The following is a 22424-nucleotide window of genomic DNA, read 5'->3' on the forward strand; positions in this document are numbered from 1 at the left end:
CAGCTAAGTTTAGAAAATCCGAAGAATGTTTATGGAAATAAGAGGGGAGGAATTACTGACTCTCTTCTCTTTTCTGACTTTCATCCATTTTCAATATAAAATATATACAAAATTATTTTTTTCTGAAAATAAAAAAAAACTTATAAGCTATGCACTTATGGTGCTTCTGTCTAAACAGATCTGCAGGAAAATTTGAAACTAGGTGCCCCATTCTTAACTGGGAGAATAATATGTACCCAAATTCCCTGTTTCACAGTCTTCAACCCTTTTTCTCAAGCATTCCATCCTTTTTTTATATAGGATGATCAACTGTAAAACCGGTTGATCCATGTTACACTCTCTCTACGCTTAGCAATGCTCACATTTGTTTCAAGGATGGAAAAAGAAACATCCTGTCTAATCATGATATAAAAAAAGAATAAATAAAATATATTATCTCGTTCCTGATTGCCACCCTGTGATGCTAATAGAGCTGTAGAGTTTTCTCTGTCTCTGTGTCATGTCTGTCCATTGTCATGCTCCTAAAGCTTGCTTTGCTGACACTCTCTCACTGGTGAGCTTGCTGAGTTAGCCCAGGATTAAAACTCTCTGAGCTCATGCTTTATAGAGAGTGGATATCCCCATGAGTGTGCCGCAGCTTATGCCAGAGCGAACAGTTTGACAACATGTTACTTTATTACCAAATATGGTAATTCCCTTCCAGAAGCAATGCACTACCCATTTTTCCACGGCGTGAATGTTCAGAGGATTTTGTCGACTGTAGAACGAGACAACAAAAGAATGAAGAGCAAGAGGTTTTTAATGGGCGAGACATCTATGTGTGCTTCTACAATGAGGAATTTAGAAATGTTTAATTAAGGAAGAAAAGCCAGACACATACAGACACTCTTAGAAACAGCAAGGATTGTGGAAAAAGCCATTAAGCTTCTGTCACATCTGACTGCTTTTCAATGAAACCCGGGAGTTTTCGCCCTCTGAAACCCCCCTCAGAGCACAAAAAAAAGTGACTGGCTAAATGTTTTTTATAATGTTGACGAGGTAAATCTTTTTTTTTTTGTTAGTTTTTTCTGGTGTTGACGAGGTCATCCTTATTAGGCACCATGAGCAAAATGTTGAAGCAAATGTTATTATTGCTCACTGCTGGGCCTGTAAGCTGTGGTTCAGACCCAGTTTTTCCTTTCTATCTTTCTGCAAAAAAAAAAAAAAAAAAGCATTTCCCAGTTATTAATCTGGGGAATGTTCAACTAAGATAAACACAGTCAGTAATCCTAACATTGTAGTTAGCAGACAATAGTGCATAATATTTGTGTGTGCTTGTTTTTTTATGTGTTTATCTGTGTGTGGGGGGGATGTTCTCACAATTCCTCACTTTTTTTGTAATTCTTTCATCTGTGAACCAGTGATTTCAAAGGACATGGTCTTGTGATGAGGGCAATGTAAAATACATGACATAGAACAAGTACATTGCATACAATCATTGTGCAAGTTATGATTCAGATTTCATTGGCTGCATTTGAAATGTCACCAAAAAAATGATGTTATTTGAAAAAAGAACATGAACAAGTATATCAAGAAAACAGATTTATAAAAGTGTGGCTTGGTAGAAGGCCACGCATCAGCACTTTCTGCACTAGAGTATTAGCAAAGAAAATGACTTCTTTATTGAAAAGGCTTATAGAGGTACACGCCTGGAATGTAAAATACCATGGTCTAAAAACTGAGAACTTTGAAAATCTGTTTGCTATCACATTTGATGCCTCTCGAAACAGCCTGTCTTCACAAGAGATATGACCATTTACATCATCTAGTAGTAGTACTAATTATGTACGTATGACTAATGAAGTGACAAAGTTCAGATGAAGTCAAAATAAGGTGATATGATTTTTTTCAAAACCCCACAATGCCAGAAACTTTTCATGGGATCCTTCATGGAGTTATATGAAAATATGTACTGCCTTAGACTCAGAGGATATAAGTTATAAGTTCTCAGGGGCATCTTAGAAAAGCAAAGTAGTACTTTTCAAAATCCAAGAAAATCCACTTCCACTTTATCATTATTATTTATTTCTTTATGAGCATGATCAAGACATTCATATGAAAATGTGTTTATTGAAGCATATTATATATATGTATTCAACATATTATTTGTGATCATTTGATGTTAAGTGAGTAAGTAAGTAAATGTTTTTTGAAGTCGAGAAGAGTGAAAGCAATTATCACCATGAAAAAAAATTACTTAATTTCAGAGCCAATGGATTTGCATTGTATGTATGTTCATAGTACATATACAGTACGCATTTTGGCATGAAACAGAAAGCAAGGTTATTCATTTGCAGATATGTCAGTTCTGTGATTCTTCAGTCTGGAGTGGGGATCAGGTTAATGGCTGGATTCTGGAAAAGATTCTCAATTTTTGTTGTCTGTAGTCCATCTATCCTCTTATCTCAGATGTGCAGGACTCATCAGACACTCTTTGGTTATCAGAAGGTCCTAATCACCTCATTATCACCAGGATGTTAAATCTGTCGCAGCAGTGACTCTGGCACTGCGTATCACCTTCCAAGGAGAAGGTGTACCCTGTGAAATATATTTAGCCGTCCCAATTAGCTGACCTCATTTTCACCACTGTGGCACCAAAGGCATCTCCACCACTCCGCCACTGTTTACATTACAGCTACATCACTGATCAAAGATTAAACTTGCATAAATTAACTGCATAATTAATGTATTAATTATCTCATATAACAACTTCAGCTGACGTCTAATAATCTCTGCATTAGTATGGAATTTCATGAGAAGTTGAAGCAAACTGGTAATTGTTTAAGTCCTTGAAGAAAACATTACAAAGTTCACTTTTTTGGTAAATTATGTCAGTTTGTGTTTGTGTTAAAGTCAAAACCATGTTAAACTTAATAAAAGCTGAAGTTATTATCTTCCCCCCCGAAAAAATCACACAAATATGAGTACACTAAATAAAATTATTGCATTGCTATTCTAAGTTATATTTTTTCAGTATGTGTGGGTCTGATAGGTGTCGATTTAGGCATTAACACATTAGCACAGCAGTATTATTATCAGAGCAGAGATTTAGATTTTGGAGAAGAAAAAAAATCCTCTAAAACCAGGATGAGCCAAGCAGTGCACACATTCAACAGAATACATCATTGCAGGCTTCACAGAAGGTTGTAATGTATTTATCATGATCAGAGGGAACATTCATTAAATCAGCAGTGGATAACACATCTGATATTTAAAAGACTGACAGTGGGCCGAGCGCATCAGCAAAATGATGAATCAGATCAGTCTAACACACACACACACACACACACACACACACACACACACACACACACACACACACACACACACACACACACACACACACACACACACACACACACACACACACACACACACACATTTACAGACACCACGTCACTGTCATGATGATCATCAGCAGTCCAGTCACAGCTAACAGAACTGACTGTTAAATATCTCACCCTCTTCAACACTCCTGTTCTCACCACAGAGAAAGGCCTCGGGACTTTAGGGCTTTTACGTAAAACTGATCTGTCACCAGTTAGGAAGGCAGCTTTGAGCCACCACCCCTCCAGAAACCTGAACACATTTGTCACTGTTATAGTTTTTGAATGGGTAGACTTTGACCTTGTGTGTTTTTGTGTGTTGTCGCCAAATAATTGCTCCATGAATAATAACTCATATGTGGGATTTCTAACTGTAATCTGTATGTTTAAGTATGGCTACTTTTAGGCAATAAAACCTGCTTGGTTAACTTCAGGGGGAAACTATTTTCATGGTGCAAGAAAACAATATGTTGACTGTTGGTACATGATGAAACCACAGTTGCCAGTGTCAAAGTATATGGTTTCTACACATAATCAACAACATTTACCTCCCTCTTAAGACCTCCCTACCTCCTCCTTTGCAATACCATACATCAATCTCATGATACTTCTTCTTTTGCTAAACATTTTGTATCAATAAATGGTGAATGCAGTTGTTTATTTTCCAATGAGGACTGCCTTTCTTGGACTAAGGGGTATATTGTCAGTGGGTATAGAGATAGATTTATATTGAATCTATCTGGACAACTTATGTCATTTGTTTTCCTATATTCATTCCTTAAAACTGAAGCCTGGTGATGTCTTTATTGATGTTTTGGCAACTTAAAGTATTTGTTAAAGAGGGGAAATCTCGTCTCATATTGAATTCTATTTAACTAAAACCATAAACTTGCTCTTACTGTAACCAAGTATTTTTGTGGCCTAAACTGAAAAACACCTGGAAATGACATAAACTCAAGTATCAAAGTCATGCTAATCTCTGACTCTCTGACGTCTGCATTGTGCAAAGATGACACATCTCCTGAATTGGAAGATGTGTCATCTTCCAATTGATTTATGTAATTTGTAGGGGACAAAATTAATATGTGACCAATAACAGTTACAAATCATATATATTCTCAATAAATTCATGAAAACCGACAGCTGTGGGCACATTGCATTGTACTGATTTTACATAAATCCACAGAACTGTCAGACTTTCCTGATAGAAACGACATTTTCATGACCTATTTCATCCTCGGCAGCAGGTCCCTCATAAGTATACATCATGTTTCGGCTCTCCTGGGTAATCTCAACACTTTAAAGTCATGTCATAGTCCTGTCCATCCTGTATTGTTGCCGGTGAAGCAAGTACAGCTCAAAGATGCTTTCCAATCCAGCATCATTTCTGTCTCCACAGATGATTTTGAAATATCAGACTCTTTCGTCTTTATCATTATGCCTCACAGAAAAAAAATGGACAAAGATGGTTCAAACTTAAGGCTCAGAATCAGGAACAGAACAAGGCCCTCATCTTTTCCTTCTGTCTCAATTAATGTACAGATTAGCCCACAGTGGAATTCCTTTTCACATAATTTCTAAAGGATCTCTTTAGGTTAAAGGACTATGAAAGACGTGATATGGTTTATCAGGAACCTGTAACAATTAAGGATAGCAGAAATATTTATCAACATCCTATAAAATGTAAGGAGCACCGGCATCATTTTGTGACTTCTAACAGCATTGTCTGCAGCCCACAAAGGCACAATGTGGTTTCATTCCCTGTGTAGACTGTTGCCAGGGTTACATATTTCAGCCATGTTCTCTCCACACTGTAGAAAATATTCACTCCAGCACATCATTTCATGTAGTGTTGAGGATTTAAATGTTAGCTTTTTGAACACCACTTTTAAAAAAAATCAGCAAAATTAGTTAGACTACTTTTTGAAAAGCACTTTCAATTATTTCACATTTCACAAGCACATTTCCACATGTGGACATTATTGTCACTGTAGGGTCATTTTTTTTATATTACCACAAACTTTCTCCTGAAAATGTCTTCATTTAGGAAATTATTTCACTGGTAAGATATAGTCACACATGCAGTGCAGCCCTGCAGGCTGTTGCCAGGGTGACAGCCTTCAGTCATGCTCTTGAGTGGCCGATAGGGAGACTTCTGGGAGGTGTCACTTTGGGCCAGAAGAGGCACACTAGCAGTTGTTTTTGTATGCCTTTGAGCAGCCCTTCCGGCAGCTGGTCTCTAGAAGAACAGTACAGCTCAGTTCTTATCAACTTATGACCCCCCCTTCCTCCCATCTCCCATCCTATTTCTCTCTGTCTCTTTCTCTCTTCCTCCGTCTCTCCTTTTGTTCACTGACCTGTTTCCTGGAGGCTTTCTGATGGCCTTGGATGGAGGATGTAGGATTCACAAGAATGGAGCCAGATGAATGCTCTCTATAATAAACACCCAATGTGCGATCATTGTACAGCACCCCCAATGTCCCAATCGTCATTTCAGCTCTGCCTTTTGTTGTTTTCTATGCACTTTTGAATGCTTTAGCTGTAGCTGAAGGGAGGGGGTGAGGAGCAACTGTGTGCAGGCTGTGGAGCAGAGGAAACTGTCTGAACAGCTCATCTGCACCAGCTATTGACTAAGTAGGACTGCTGACCACTGTGGAAACAACACCCACCACAAACAACATGTACTTTTGATGATGACATCAAAACATTAAAAGGAACTCAGAGTCAGTTTATTAGTCATTGTGAGTACTACACAGCTGGTAAAAACTATTGTATGATTTTGTGTGTCTGGAGGAGAATAAATAACACCACGGTTATCTTGATTTGGAAACCATGTAGTCTACTCTAAAGCAAACAAACAAGATGCTATCTAACTGCAAGATGGGCAGTGTAGCATTCAGGATTTTGGAAGACTGAACTAGGGAGTAAAACGTGTTACAGACGTTTTTTTAGTATTAGTTTTTCATATTAAGACAAATCAATAAACAGAGAAACACGCTCAATACAAAAGCTGAGACCTAACCATTTGCAAGACAACCTACCTTACCATACTGATGTAAAATTAAAATATAATTAAATTAAGTTCCTATTTGTTATACTCAAAAAAGGAACATTTAATTCACACTACCTTTGTTCATAATTATGCACAAAATAATTGAAACAAAACTCAAGTCCCCCGGATTAATGGAAGTGCAATACTATTGTGCAACAGCTAGCGTTCTTGATATCATGAAGTCAGAAAGAAAATCTTCTGCCTCTAAATATACTTAAACACAGTGACTCAGTGTGTGTGTGTGTGTGTGTGTGTGTGTGTGTGTGTGTGTGTGTGTGTGTGTGTGTGTGTGTGTGTGTGTGTGTGAGATAGAGCGAGAGCGAGGGGGGGGGGGCACAGAGAGAGAGAGAGAGAGAGAGAGAGAGAGAGAGAGAGAGAGAGAGAGAGAGAGAGAGAGAGAGAGAGAGAGAGAGAGAGAGAGAGAGAGAGAGAGAGAGAGAATATGGCTTATCCTATTTGCAGGGACACATTTCAGACTAAAGACCAGTAAATTGGGCACAGCTTGTTCACTTGGGGATTTTTGGGTCAGTGGTTAAGATGAGGGTTAGACAAGTAGTGGGTTGGATTAGGATAAGTCTCCAGGAAATGAATGTAAGTCTATGTAATATCCCCAAAAGTGACCTGAGTAAATGTGTGTGTGTTTGTATCTACGGTGTGTGTGTGTGTGTGTGTGTGTGTGTGTGTGTGTGTGTGTGTGTGTGTGTGTGTGTGTGTGTGTGTGTGTGTAGTTTACCCAGAAAAGTAAACTGCTAAATAAAACAATTGTGATGCAATTCCCTGTTCACACACAAGACCTGTTTTAAACACTGAGAATTTAAGAATAGCAAGCTATACTGGAAGACATACCACATATAAGCACCACATATTCCAAAGGAACACTAGTACTGATTGAACATGAAATGCTCAAACCTTTGATTACGTAACACCTCATACTACAAAGAGATTAATCAAAATTAAAACTAATAACAGCTCTCTATAAAGGCTCATTTGTACTTTATTTTCATAAATTATGCAGTGCTTTAATACATTTTTAAATATATTTGGTAACTTAAAAGCATTGCTTAAGCAGTCTGGTTTAAACCTGCATCTTAGATCTGAAGAAAGGGAAGCACTGTGTTGTGTGCTGTGCACGGGCCCACGAATCCATCAAACTAAGCACAATACAGAATACTTCAGCCATATTGATCCAGCAGAGCTGGCCCATACATCACATACAGCTACTTTGTCCTGCCTCCTGTAATAAAACATGCTGTATGTTCACTGACCTTTAGTGGAAATACCAAAGCAGACTTGGTATCTGCAGTTCTATGTTATAATGATCTTGGAACCTGCCAGAACAAAATTAGTTAAAAACACAGCTTCATCGAGCATCTGAGGGGGCTGTTGCCATAGCAACCAGACACTCAGTATTTGCTGAAGATGAATAGGAATCAACTCAGGGATTTGGAGCACGCATTAATACAAATCCTCCTATGCATCATGGCTCCTGTTTGAATAACCGTTTTTTAATCATAAGGAAATTATGAAAAATAATGACAGCTACCCCAGCTTATAAGGTGTGACTAACTCCGTTATTCCCTGCCCCCCCAGCCCCTTGTTATTCTCTTCTCTCTCTTAGTAGAAGCCGATGGAGAGATGTGACACCCCATCAATGAGAGGTCATCCCTCCACTCACAGTTACCTTCAACCTCTTAATACTTCATCATCTGCGTTTGACTCCTGTACCGTCCTATTGTCCATGACCCTTATTTCATCCCTCTGCCCATGACTATGATTTCTAGCTCCACTGGACACTTAATTTCACTCAATACATTCATAAGTGGTGTGGTTTAGTGAAAATGGCATTCAATTTGGTGAAGAATGTAGTCTTAGTATATGATTATTTTATGAAGCTGAAACTGTAGCAGTCATCAGGCAGTGCTCCGAAAAACAGCAAAAAAGAAACAACTGGAAATAACTGGTGACGAAAACACCGTTTCTATTATAGAGAAGAGACGCTCAGAGCAGTAAACTGGCGAGTCTGGCTTGGATCTGTTTTTGTACTGCTGAAATTAGTGAATTTTATACTGAATTACGATATACTCAGTGTATGAAGACAACGGGTAAATGTGGACAAAGTTTTGAGTTTGCAGCCGCAGCACAGCCTCATCTATATGACTGACCTGATTCTTCCCCGCCCTTCTGCACACCTGCGTCTACATCCCCAATCTGCCCAGCAAACTGGCCCGTGTCCATTCGTTCTTTGCCAAATCGTCTTCTGAGTCAAAGCCATGTGTTTCAGCCATTTTTCCAGTCAGTCTGTTCTGCCTGCCTGTTATAACCCCCTTGCCGGCATTTTGGGACTTACACCGCCTTGCCAGCTTCCTTTATTCGTCTGTCTGTTGCCTTTCTGGTTTTTTGGCTTTTGCCTATTTTTAACAACAAATAAAAGCCAAACCTTTTATCTTACCTGCTCTGTCTGGTAGTCATGCTTTGGAGTATTGTTTTTACCAGCTGTTACTACAAGATATGTTACTATACTATATACTACATTGTAATATACTTTTACTATTCTGTGTTTTGCTGTGCTATACTATACTATACTATACTATACTATACTATACTATACTATACTATACTATACTATACTATACTATACTATACTATACTATACTATACTATAATATGTAGGCCTACTATATCCTATACTGCACTATGTACTATATCCTATCCTATCCTATACTATACTATACTATACTATACTATACTATACTATACTATACTATACTATACTATACTATACTATGTGGGCCTACTATATCTTTTACTCTACTGTACTATGCATTATATCCTATACTATACTATACTATACTATACTATACTATACTATACTATACTATACTATACTATACTATACTATACTATACTATACTATACTATACACCATTTAGGGTATGGTAAAGTGTGATGGAATACGGCGCATTTAAACATTTCTGAATTTCAAAAACGAGTAGATGAGAAGTACACTAAGTGTCATCTGTATGACAAATCCCAGCAACTTCCAAGAATTACTTCATTTTTCAAACACAGTGGTTCCTTGTACTGTTTAAAACAGTTTTGATATTCTGTCATTGTCAAAGCTTAAGCACTTTGAATAGGTTCAAATAAAAAGTCCGGAAGAAAGAACATGGAGATTAAATAATAGTACTAGTTCACAAGGAAGCAAACAAACAGAGCAGTGACCTTCCTGAGGCCCCGGTTTTTCGACAATAAAGTGAGCATTTAAAAGTAAGATTGAGGTTGCAGCTGCAGTCATTTTCAGGATTTGATGTATTCATCACTATGGAGGATTTTAATGTAAATTTGACTATTTTTGACAAGCATCCCTGTTACACAGAAGGCTGTTTTGTTGTGCAGGCAAAAACACAAAACAGAACTTGTTGACAGAACACTGGACCATGACATACCCATATTTGCTCATAAGTAATCTGTTTGTATGGCTGAAAAGTAAATAGCATGTGTGCTAATGTAGTATAATATTGTGAGATTATGCATTGCTCTACTCTCAGTAGGTATTTTCATAACTGTTCTGTCATACTTTCTTCAATTGAGGAAGTGCAGCTTAATGAGGTTGAGCTGGTGGGTAACTGAGCCAAGTATCTGCAACAAAGTCTAGATAATGAATCGGAAAAATCTTGGCACTGTGATGTCTATTGGCAGAATACTCTTGTCTTGTTGTCATGGTGCTCATGATAAATATCCTCACTTAACCATGTTGTTATTCTTTCTATTTGACATTTCACTGGATTGAGTGTTAAAACTACTTTAAAATTGTATTTCCCTCTGGTTTATCTGGGTGGTTATCAGAATTTACTTTGTATTGAACTCCTGTCACAATCAATCCTTTTCACTATCAGGTACACTCTCAAGAGTTAGAAGTAATTACGTTTCTTTAATCAAACTTTCAAGATTAAAAAAAGCTGTCTTTACTTCTCTCCCTCTCTCTCTCTCTCTCTTATTGTATCTTCTGCCTCTGCTGTCCTACTGACAATTTCAATAAACTGCATTTCTATAAAAGCCATAAATTCAACCTGGTTACAAGCAGAGACAATATAATAAAACTGAAAATCCCTGTGTCTATCGTCTGAATTATTGTTCACTGAGGCAGAGCAGTAATAGAATAAAAGGTCAGCATTGGGAGGTATTTTGTTGGATGTGGCGCTATTACTCTGACTTCCTTCTGGCAAGCAAATGGTGAAATCAGAAAATGTCAGATAATTTATGCAGCGGCCCCCTTTTTCCCAGTGTTTCTCCTGCTGTTTTATCACAGCAGGGGGGATATGGGGCTGCTAAGAGATGCAAGGATTTATTATTTTTATTCTGTGTCATTTTGGCACACTGGACTTGACTGCTGCATAACAGCAGTTAAGAGTTGGTCTCAACACTCAGATATGAGCAACCTACTCCTGTCCGCTGCAGGACCAACAGTCTCTTCTCTAACTTCAGCCTCACTGTGTTGAAATAGGAGCTGACAGTTGGGAACAGTTTGGAGTTGTCTCTTCCTTGCTGCATCATTAGACGCTCTGCCTGTCTGCTGCCTGAGTGTGTACATTGCTGAGTATATGTGTTCTGTGTGTATATATATATATATATATGTGTCCGTTCCTTTGTCCTCTCTTTCAGACACAGTGTCACACACACACACAGTGATCTCACCTGCTGTTGCTGACTTAGCCTTTACGGATGCAGCTGCTGGCCGAAGTCCTATCTCTATCTCCATCATGTTTCTCTCTGTTATTTGTTTTCTTATCTTCCTCTAATTGTCCATTTAATTGTTTTGTCTTGGCACCTATTACATACTCAGCTGTCCTTGTAGTCGATAGCTTTTTGAATTGCTTTTTTATTGTTGGGAATTTGACCTTACAGTATCTTATCTGAGCACTTTACATACATCTGCTATAGCTTTTTAACATGCACTTCATGTAGTGTTTTGTTTTGTGTCTTAAATTGTTACACAAAGCGCTACGTCGTATTGTTGTGTGATTGATTTGTGACCTTTATAAATTTCAGACAATCTGTTGATTATGTGTTTGCCTCAACTTGTTACCACTGTAGCAATACCTAATTATTGATTACCAGTAGAGATCCACAAAGTTTAAAGTCTACTTTGTTTAGATATCCACCTACAATGAATGAATGGAATTTGACTCATGGTGCTCACAGCAGATTCATCTCAAACACATTTCAGCAATAATTATAGTTTACAAACATGAACAGACACAGTTTTTGTTAGAGGTTTAAGAAATAATGACCAAAGCTTTAGCATTTAGCCAAACTGATAAGTCATGTAAGTTGTTTCAGAACAACACATGTCCCTGCTAGTAAATAAGGAGGCGAAATTAGCTACAAAGCTTAGAGTTCAAAGTGTGCGTCTCTGTTTATGTTTTGTCTCAGTCTGCTGTCTCGTCACTCTCAGTCAGTAATAGAATTGTTACTGCTCATGCAAATGAAATGAATGCAAAGTAGTCCTCTTTCTATTCATAGATGGAGAATCAACGTTACTAATGACTGGCTAATGCACAGCCAGAAGGCAACGTGATAGAACCATAAAACATGAAATATACATTTCTTCCTTGTAGGCTCTGAGAAGAAAGCATGTGACGTTTAATTGACAGATATATACTGAATCAAAACTGAGAACAGAACATCATTTTGCACGTTTAACCTGCAACTTACTTTTGAAAAAAACTTATAAAAAAATAAATAAAAACAAATCTTTGGTGGTTTTGGCTTCATCTCTACCACTTAAACTCTTGTTTTTGCCTTTGTCCAATTTTGAAATCCTTGTAAGCTGGGGACAAACTGTTCTCTTCCCTTTTCATCTCTAAGCAGAAAATTAAGCTAGTAGACCAAGAACATACACACACACACAACATAGACCCAGAAGGGGAACATAAAAACATCCATACAAAAGCCCTCCTGACACAGATACAATGACACATCCACTGCCTAATCACCTGAAAAAACATTAAACTGTCCTTTTTCCAATCCTTGAGCTCCCTGTAGATTCCACTGAATTATTCCCTAACTGACCCATGAGACGGGCAGATCAAAGAGATGGCCCACAGACAGGGGCTTTAACAGGGCTTCACATATGAGACACTCAGGTTGCTTTAATGGAAGCAAACATCATCACAGAGCCAAGCAGCAGGAGAGCAGTCACCTCTCCCTGTGAGAGATGCAGCTTAAACACACAAAACCTCAGTCACTCATTTTCTGATGATAACAAAATGTTTTCTGAACCGTAGGCTTTGTCACCTTTAGAACTTCTCAACTCTATGCCTCCCAAGGCGAGATTTGTGTTGCAGCCAGATAAAACAAAAAACAGGATGACACTAGAACACATGCAAAACAAAATACAAAAAAAACATAATAACATAAACAGTAACATAATATCCAGTGTACATCCAGCCTTCATCAACCCATCTCAATGTGTGCAAACTTGTTCTGATCTTCAACCTATCATTTTGGAAAGAATTTGCATCTTTCCAAAATGATATCTTCAGTTTGTTGTATCTGTTTTATGTCTAAGATACATCACTATGAAGTCTATCTTCATACTTAAACTAATAATAGGCACCAACAGACCTTTAAAAAAACCTTTAAAAACATTTCAACTAACAAAATGCACTTTCTTAAATATCAGTAGTAAATATTAGATTTCACTCTCAAAGGCTACAAACTTTTTTCAAGCATTTTGAAGATTATTCACTTAAATATGTGTTACACTTTGACAAATAAAGATGCTGAAGTGAATCATATGCAAAGCCAAGATACAGAATAATACAAAATGCTACTTTTCCCTCACTTTACCAAAATGCAAAGCATCAACAAGTCATGCTGTTGCATATTCCTTTTCCTCCTTCACACAAAAATGAAAAATACATTTTACGTTCATGCTGTAAATTTTTTTTCATCTAAATGTGCAATTAATAGTTCAATGAAATCAGTTCAGGTCTGTTTTCTGATGAATGTTGAAAGTAATTTTGGGAAATCAGACTAAGAGAATGTGAATCTGACAAAAGCCTCATTAAAAACTGTCAGACCAAAATAACCTCTTGATTTCAATGAACATCTTAAAAGTGTCTTATGTAACAGTATGAAAGCATTTAAAGATTTATAGATTTTTTTCTTTTATTTTCAGTAATAGCAGACAATACAGACAGTGTAATATCAGATTCACAGCTTGATTTCACCCTTTGATGCATTAAAAAAAATCTGTACAATTATTGGAAATGCAACTGATGAGCTAACAGCTGCTGACATGTGTTGGCTACAATCCAGATGAGACCTTTGTTTAAGCAGGCAGACCATCAGGGAATATGTTCTTACACAATACCAGTACAATTGCATTGTCCACAGAACAGACAGCGCTTAGCAGCACTGCTGGCAATATAAAGAAATGTTTAAAGTGGATCAAAGCTTTAAATGAAGTAGACAAAGTGAGAGCTGGTTAAGAGACAGGAATGAAGAAAAGAGCTAACATTCAAAGATAATGTATTGATCAGCTCTCTGTGCTGCTTATACTAAGCTGTTTGGTGGAATGAGACCATACATCTTAAAGAGATATTCTCTTTAAGAAAACATTTAGACTGGAGCACGGTGGAAAAAACAGCTGAGGTGAGTCAATACACAGAATGAGAGAAAAGATACATTTAATCCCCCCCCCCCCCCCCCCCCCCCTTCTCCCTGTACCATATGTCTGTACACAGATGTTTATAAACTATGGTTGTACGTCTGCATACAGTCCTTTAAGTCAAGTATTAATTATTGAGTATATTTTGTTATGATTTTCACTACTACTAAACAGCTACTCCACTCCACTGTCAAACAACAGACTCTCCATGGTTATTTCCCCTGATCTTATCCACCTTTAGCTTTAGTTATCCTGTCCCTTTAAAAGGACACAGTTGGCCTGAAGACAGTCACTCTTACATTTACATTTTGTTCAGCGAGACATAACATCACAACAACAGAAAGAACAGGGACATGTCTATCTGTTCACTGTTTTCTTGCTCTGCTTATCACACTGTGAAGGTTGTCATATTCATTCATCACTCCATATTTCTTTACCTTTCCTTTTCTCTCTTTTATTTACACACCCACCCACACACACACGCTCACACACATACAAATCCTGATAAGTTTGACAAGAACACCCTGTAAGAACAGACGAAGCAAGCGGATCAAATCTTAATAACCACAATGATGGGAAGGACATATTTCCCTCTATGCATGCTAATGAGCATCCCCCTATAGTAGAAAAGGTTACTTAGTGAATTAAAGACAATTCCACCTATTCCAAATTAAATGAGCTTCAAGTTGACTGGAGAATATTTGAATGTCAGCATATTACAGACATTTTTTTGTTTTTATTTGCTAAATGCTATAACATTGACATGAAAATTCAGTTTGAATGTCATTTTGTTCCTGTTAAAATGACTTGCTAACCTTTATGTTGTTATCAATAGAAACGGAAATACACATGTCATTTGATACATTATTGTTGTTTTAGTAGTTATAATTTGTCTAATAGTCTTTTTTTGTTGTTGTACATTTTCTTATGTATTTTGTAGAAGTAATTCAAAAATGTTAAACCTTTTTTAATAACCTTGGCTTCTATAAATGAATATGTTTCTAAACTGAAGCCTAGAGGACTTTAGTATTATACATATGATCATTTGTTTGTGTTTTCATATGCCGTCAGCTGCATTTGTGAGAGGACATTGGATACATCCACAAAGGTTGGATGTGGTTGTGAAGTAATACTGTTCAACATAGCAGTGATAAATCCCAGATGCCAATGACAGCTGATCTATAATCATTATGGCAGCCCTGCATCTCCACAACACACTGCCTGACTCCTGTGATAGATTTGCCTCTGCCACAGCAACACTCGACTCTGAAACCTGACAGAGTCACATATTGAAACAGTGAGGGTAAATAGTATTGTTGGTGTTGATGCTGTTGTCACTGTACAAGCTTTTAGAGCTTGATATTATTTAGATAAAAGATTTAAGAGGGAACATCTTGATAGAGGGCCAAGGATAAAGCCATGCTTACATATTTTTAGGATAAGGATCTGTGCTGTGAGGAGACAATCTCTAGATCTTTATTTGCCAACCGAAGCCATGCACAAAATGATTCTTCTATGGCACTGACTGGTACTGAGACGCAACTTCTTGGTACCTTCGACAGAGAAAATGTGAATAATTAAAAGAGAAATATATAAATAGATTAATTTATTAATTAATCCCAGTAGCAGGTAACTGTAAACAAGATACCTGTTTTGAAGTCTGTTTTCTGTGCTGCCTGCTTGCTCCGCTAAAGGCTAGGGACTGCCCATCTGGCAATGGAAGCCTATTCAGTGACTCCTTATTGCATTATCCCTGTCTCAGTCAATACTGAATAGGTGAAATCCAAACTGATGCATTTTACATTACAGTTAAAATCTTAACCAGAGTGACTTAACTCTTAACTAACAGTAAATGTCGGCTTTGATTCCAAATCAGTGAAGGTTAAAGTGCTTTATTTAACAATAATAAACAACAGCTTAAAACAACTATCCGCTGAAAAACCATGTACACTGTACTGAATTTTAGCCTTCTGATGATGGATAAATGGAATTTATCATCATCTAGGAAATAAATGCCCAAACCCCTAAAAACAACCAAAGAAAGAAAAAATATAAAAACAGATTTTAAAAAAAGAAGGCTAATTTAATTTTTAAGGTCCACATAGCTTTTTTGTTTATTTTTTTTTCTCCTGGAACTTTCAACCACATCTCCTGGTACTCATCAGTGAATGGAGACAAGTTGAGTGCATATGAAGTTCCATATTTAGGTCACTTGATAACTCAATTACAACTGGGCTGATGAGGAGTTTTTTGTTAAAAAAAGACGAAACTGAATTGCCATTTTTGATTTGTCTAACATATAACTCAACTGTAAAAGTCAAAATGCATTAGTTTAGGTCAGTTTTTGGATTGAGTGACAGAGTTGATGGGTTCTTACTGTGAAATGCATTTTTTGAAGCCAAACCACCCTGGCTGTCTTGAAATCAGGGGGAAAATCAACACAAGCCACCTGTCAGATTCTGTGAAGTTTGGTTTTGTCTGTATACTCAATGAATATTCAGTAAGATCATATTCTGGTTTTAAAATGTGGTCTGGGTAGCTGGTGAAAATCAATATGTAATAGCTGATGATACAAAAAAAATTGCTTCTTACTCATGCTCGGAGCAAAAATGCTTAGTGAGCCACCTGCCTTAGAGGCAACTAAGCAACTAAATCACCGGCTATGAGACAGGAGGCCGTTTCCAGCTGAGAGCATCAGAATCATGCTGTAACTGATGCTATCTCAGTCTTGTGTTTTTTGAGGACAGAGGGAAGAGGGCTTGGTTGGGGGCTGTATTCAGGGCATGCAGAGATCCACAGAGGGTTCTTTAGCCTCATTTTCTGACCGACCAGCTCCCAGGCCTATTTAATATTTCACAGCTCCCTCTGAAATGGAGGAGAATGCACTTAATTAAGTGTGAACAATAAATTGGCCATAACCAATGCTCCGCTGTGCAGATATGGTCAGTTTCGGCTTTTGATCATTCAGCAAAGTCCCTGAATGCACATGTCCCTGAGATGCTGTGTGCATGTAGATGCATGAAATTACAGTATGACGTGATTCAAGCATGACAAACTAGAACTTTGAAGTGTTAAATCGCTGGCCGGCTGTCAGTGACCTCAAACTGCTCTGTTGGTCTCAGGAGCATGCTTTAGCAGAATATAAAGTTTAGTTCGGAAAGCAAACATACACAAGCACACGCAATTGTCTATATGGAGATAAACTGAGTAACCTTTCCGTGATAATATCCCTGCATTAAAGGAAAAGTCATGCCATATAGCCCTATACTTTTCTTATGTTAAAGATTTCCTTTGTTGTCCATACCTATGCCTTTCAATAATCCTTTGCTGCAGCTGTGTAGGTGGTTTGTCTTATTAGAAAAAAATTGAGGGTGGAAAGATTAAAATGCTGTGGTGTGTGTCTTGGATGCTTAAGATAACCAAAATGTTGTCAAAGACAGCGTCATATTTTGCACCATCGATGACAAAGGTTTTATTTTGGAGACTCATTATTGGACAAAAGTTAGGCTTTGAAAGGAATCCTCACTATTTTATTCAATGGAAGGAGATCCTGATTCTGTTGATTGTTTACAGCTGAATATGAACTCCTATGAACCTCCAATTTATCTATATCCTAAAATTAAATCAGGGTTTATTAAAATAGTTGGAGATTTGTCTTCATTTTGCCAGCTTCTTACTTAATTGGCTATTGGCTGTTTCAGGTCTAGCCCTAATTCAAGTATGAGCCAAAATGTCTACAGTAAAAAGTACAGAAAAAGTACCACTTTGTAAAAGGGGCTTTTTTTTCATAAGGAATTGATGTTACATGTAATGTATTCATTAAGTGTGAAAAAAGAATTTAGCAATTCAGTATAAACACAGCCTTGCAACCCTAACTTAATCCTGGTTAATGAACTACTGCTAACCTATAAAATCTTAATACATAATTCACCAACCAGCAAATAGCTGTAATTTTGGTCTCATAAACCCTTAACAAAGTATTTGCTATTGCAAAGTTGACAAAACAAACAATACAATTACCTCAGAACTTCAACATATATCATGCATATATCATCATCTGTTTTTTAACAGCTGTGAAGTCTTTAGGGTGTGTTAGTCATTTAAGAATGTGCTGTCTCAGGGGTGGCTGTATTCTAGGGAGTGTGAACGAGATTTCTATACATTTATAGCTCTGGGTGGACAGCAGACCCATAATAGAGCACATGGATACACATAAACACACAGTCACAATAACTCCCCCTGGTCTTGGCAGCAGATGCAGGCCTGTCCAGATGAACTGTTATTGATGGAGGAATGTATCATCCTCCCTCCTACTGTCTCTGACACACTGCATTGATGAAGTATGCTGCTGCACAGGCCAAGCACAACCAGAGTGTGATATGTCTGGAGTGCTCAAATCCATATGTTCTGTTTCTCATCTCATAATACAAAAACAAAACAATTAACTGGCAACGAAGCAACAAAGCAATATACTTTATCAGCCCAATAATATAATAAAATACAGTACAATTAACTTAATTATAAAACAAGCCAGCAGATATGTGATTAAAAAAACTAAAAAAAACTAAAAAATAAGCAGTCTGTGCCAAATTTAGGTACTTTTTTGTTTAATCAGGATTCAGCCGTCCTTATTCATTACTGGCAAAAATATGAGCCCGTTCTCTTTCTTAGGAAGCAAGAGTGGGAGGGAAAATCCGTCTCTCAGTTCATATGGTCCACTTCAATCACATTGCGAGTAGTTTGACATCTTCCCTCATATTTTCCTCTCATTATTAAACACAAATGTGCTATCACTGGATCCAAAATGGAAGCTCACATCTTCATACACCTTCCTTCGTAATGCCTGTAGTTACAATAGTTTAGCTTTCAATGTTTGACGTCAGCTTCGATATCTTTTTCCTTTCGTTCTACACTTTGAGCTGTCTCGAAAAGTGCATTTTAACAGAAAACAGAATGGTGGTGTTTATGTACTATAATTGCAGATGGAGGTGGACTGTGAGGCAGACTGCCATCTACTGGCTTCAAAGCAAAAACCCCTCCCCCACCCCAACTTACCCCCACCAACCAACCACCCTCACCTTTCCAACTGTTCACTCCCACTCATGTTGTTCTGTAAAGGAGGTAGATACATTTCATATACACACACATTTCGGTAACACCAGCGATATGCATGTAGACACATAAAGCCTGGGAGCTGTGTTAAAGGACAACAACAGATAACCTCTTTTAGCAACTGCCTCACAAATCAAGTCTTCTGTCGCTGAACAGTTTGAATCCATTCATCCATCTGTCGTTTTTCTGCACCCCCTTATTCCTACTCAGGGTTATCAGTATCAGTAACTGTGTGCAGGTCTCAGTGAGTTATTGTTGAATGTTAGACCAACATTAACTGATCTGAAGCTATTCTTGTTCAAGTGGTTGTGAACCAGAACCACATTTTGCCATCCCACCAGTCTGAACCACCACACATCAGCTACTTAACATAAAGCATCTACATTCACGGGCACATGAACAAATAAGTAGTCCAATTCACACTATTCAATGCTTGCAGTAACCTGATTTTACCAAACATTCCTATGTGATTAGTGATCAGGTTAATTTCTAGATGAACATGTGGATATCAACAGTAATATCGCCATGAGGGAATAAAGGGATTGTGTTGGTGTTTAATCACATCTTCCAGTAACACTCCGTGCTGCTGTTTGTGTCATGCATTTTTGCATCAGATTCACTCCCTGACCTTTCAGAGCATGCACAGAATCAAACCATGTAATGAAATCAGAAGGTGTTTATGTGTCACAGTAATTTTAAACACTGGCTTAAAACTTTGTATTTGTTGAATGTGTCATAAATATTCAAACATTAAGCTTAACATAATTGAGATGACCAAATTAAGATATTTACAATCAACTTTTCCAAACGTGTTAGTTAACCCTAATAGCAGAATCAAATTGGATGCAAATTGGACCAAAATGGCATACTTGGAGAAAGCACAGATAGCAAAAAATTGGAGTTTTTTTTAAAGTTATGCCTGTAGTTCTTTTATGGATATTTTGAATGTGTGATACATATTCAAAAACAAGTCAGATAATGCCTCTTGTGTGTGAATAAGCCAAAAATGTTCTTACAATTAGGCTACCTGTAGGAACAAAAACACATTTCCAGAAACAACACTTCTGAAGACAAACAATTTAATGGAGAATCAGAACATATAGTCTTCTTTTTCGGAAGAAAAGTGACAAATGTTTGTATGTTGAACATCGACATGCCTCTCGCTTTGATCTGTCGGGTGCAGTGAGGCTTTCTGAGCAGGAAGCTTTTATATGGTAATGAAATCGATTGGACCGATGCGCGCACCAATCAGAAGCGTTTGATTTATGTTTAAGAGACTGTTGAGAGGAGTAGTCGCTTGGCAACCGCCTAATGAAATGTGCGAGCTATTAAAAATAGCTACCATAAAAACCTATTTGCTGCCTCTTGTTGCAACAATTACAAAGAAAATCTTGAGCATCTCGGCTGTTCTTGAAGACAAAAAAAAAAAAAAAAAAAGATTAATTGAATCTGATTTTCACTGAACTCAGTTTACACTAGTTGTTTGCTTTTAAGAAACGGTGAGTGAAGTGGTGTTGGAGTTGGATGTGAGGCAGCATTCAATTTGACTGGAGAGTCGTGATTATGGTTTGGTCATAAGCCCTTTCTCTGTATTTTCCCACGGAAGTGCCAATTACTTTAAGGGCCTCGGCTGTTAATTAATCATATCCATTAACCCTTGATAGGTCTGTATGTTAAAGCGTCACCCGGTGTAAATCTATGTATGGCACCAACGTTGGATGAACACCGCTCCTTCTGAGCTGAGAAAAGACGTGACATCGACACACACTGCAAAAAATGTCCATCTAAGCAAGTCTTATCTCATTTTTTTTTTCTTTCTCGAAACGAGAGAAGAACGCAATCAGTGTGGCGTCATCGCCTTTATCCTTTTGTTCAAGATGTGTTTTCTTTTTTTTTTAATACATAGCTAAGGAAGATAATCTCATTAATTAATTGGTAGACTATGAGGAAACAGGTTATGTTAATTGGAATCAATTATTATCTCACAACATTTGTTTTTCATGTTACTTCAGAAAAAAAGAATTCGGTTTAAAAGTGTTGGATAAAAAGAAATGACAACATCGATATGTTGGCAGTGTATCCTTGTTTGATCTCTGAATCTGGTGGAATGAAAATGGGATGGATGTGACTGACTGTTACTGTGGAAACCAACTTTCCCCTGCCTACACGATGCTCGTTCATCCTCAGCTACCCAGCTTCGCCGTGATATGTTTGCTGACAGAATATAGATTAGACAGTTTAGAAAATCTCCATCTCAATCAAAATAACTGATACGACTATCCAAACGCATCCAAAACGCACAAAACACGCAGTGATATGTCATTGATGACATGTAAAACTGTAGAAAAGACTCGTTCGTTTAAAAAAGAAAAAAGAAAAAAAGTGGGGAAATATATATTGGTGACTTACAACAATTGGTGACAGCGAAACTGTTCGCCACTTCCAGATTGTCAATGTGGGGCGTCAATCTGAATTCTGAGGTGCCAAACTGAACCATTCCTATCCGAAATGCGCTGTACTCTTGATCCGCGCCCCTTGGAAAGAGTCCCCCTGAAAGAGACATAACATTATCAGTCACCCTTGTACAGTTTTATATCGTAAGATGCATATGCAAAAAAAAAATGTCCCCACATCATTTTACGCACAAAGTCGTTGGTTTTTTATCCAGTTCGTGTTTATTTTTTTCTCTGAACTAATGGATACCCACCAATTTGAACACTGGGCGAGCCTCCAAGCGCGCATCCCCATAAAACCAGAAGGAATGAAACGGATAAATTCACTATCTTTTCCATGTCCACAGTTTAGGTGTCCACATCCACCAGGGGAGTCTGATATTCCTCGTTGCCTCAGGAGATGTTAGATCCGACACATATTGAAGACTTTCAGCCTTGGGAAGAAAAAAAAATCAGCAGCAAAGGAGCGTTTTTCTGCAGGTGGCTAGCACTGAAAGGACACCGGCAGTAAAGGAATGGTACCCTGCAATGTAGGTCTGCTGTCTCTGCTTCCGCTCCTCCTCGTCGTTCCCCTCCTGCCGGCAGCTGATACCTCCTCCAAACGCACAGGGACACTGCGCGTCTCCGCTCAGCGCGCCGAAGACCCTTTCAGCATCACACCCACAAGTGATGAATGTTAATGAGATGGCGGACAGAGACGAAAAGAGCCGAGCGTCAACCACTTGGTGACAATTGTGCACATTACACTTCCAGCTACAATGGCAAGA

General features: G+C 37.8%; 1 protein-coding gene across 5 annotated transcripts in view; it reads right to left on the reverse strand.

Annotated features, from left to right (window-relative positions):
- The window catches only part of gria2b (glutamate receptor, ionotropic, AMPA 2b), a 49667-nt gene extending 27671 nt beyond the window's left edge, over positions 1 to 21996 (reverse strand). For 3 of the 5 annotated variants that reach the window (XM_062425117.1, XM_062425116.1, XM_062425118.1), the window contains exons 1-2: positions 21912 to 21996; positions 21614 to 21754 (exon numbers count right to left, since the gene is read on the reverse strand). In XM_062425117.1, the coding sequence (XP_062281101.1) occupies positions 21614 to 21754; positions 21912 to 21996 (226 nt within the window). Of the gene's footprint in view, positions 1 to 21613; positions 21755 to 21897 lie in introns of all 5 variants that reach the window. The other 2 variants (XM_062425121.1, XM_062425120.1) reach the window with 1 other exon arrangement.
- Positions 21997 to 22424: the final 428 nt, after the last annotated feature.

This window comes from Scomber scombrus, chromosome 9 (assembly GCF_963691925.1).
Source record: "Scomber scombrus chromosome 9, fScoSco1.1, whole genome shotgun sequence".
NCBI lineage: Eukaryota > Metazoa > Chordata > Actinopteri > Scombriformes > Scombridae > Scomber > Scomber scombrus.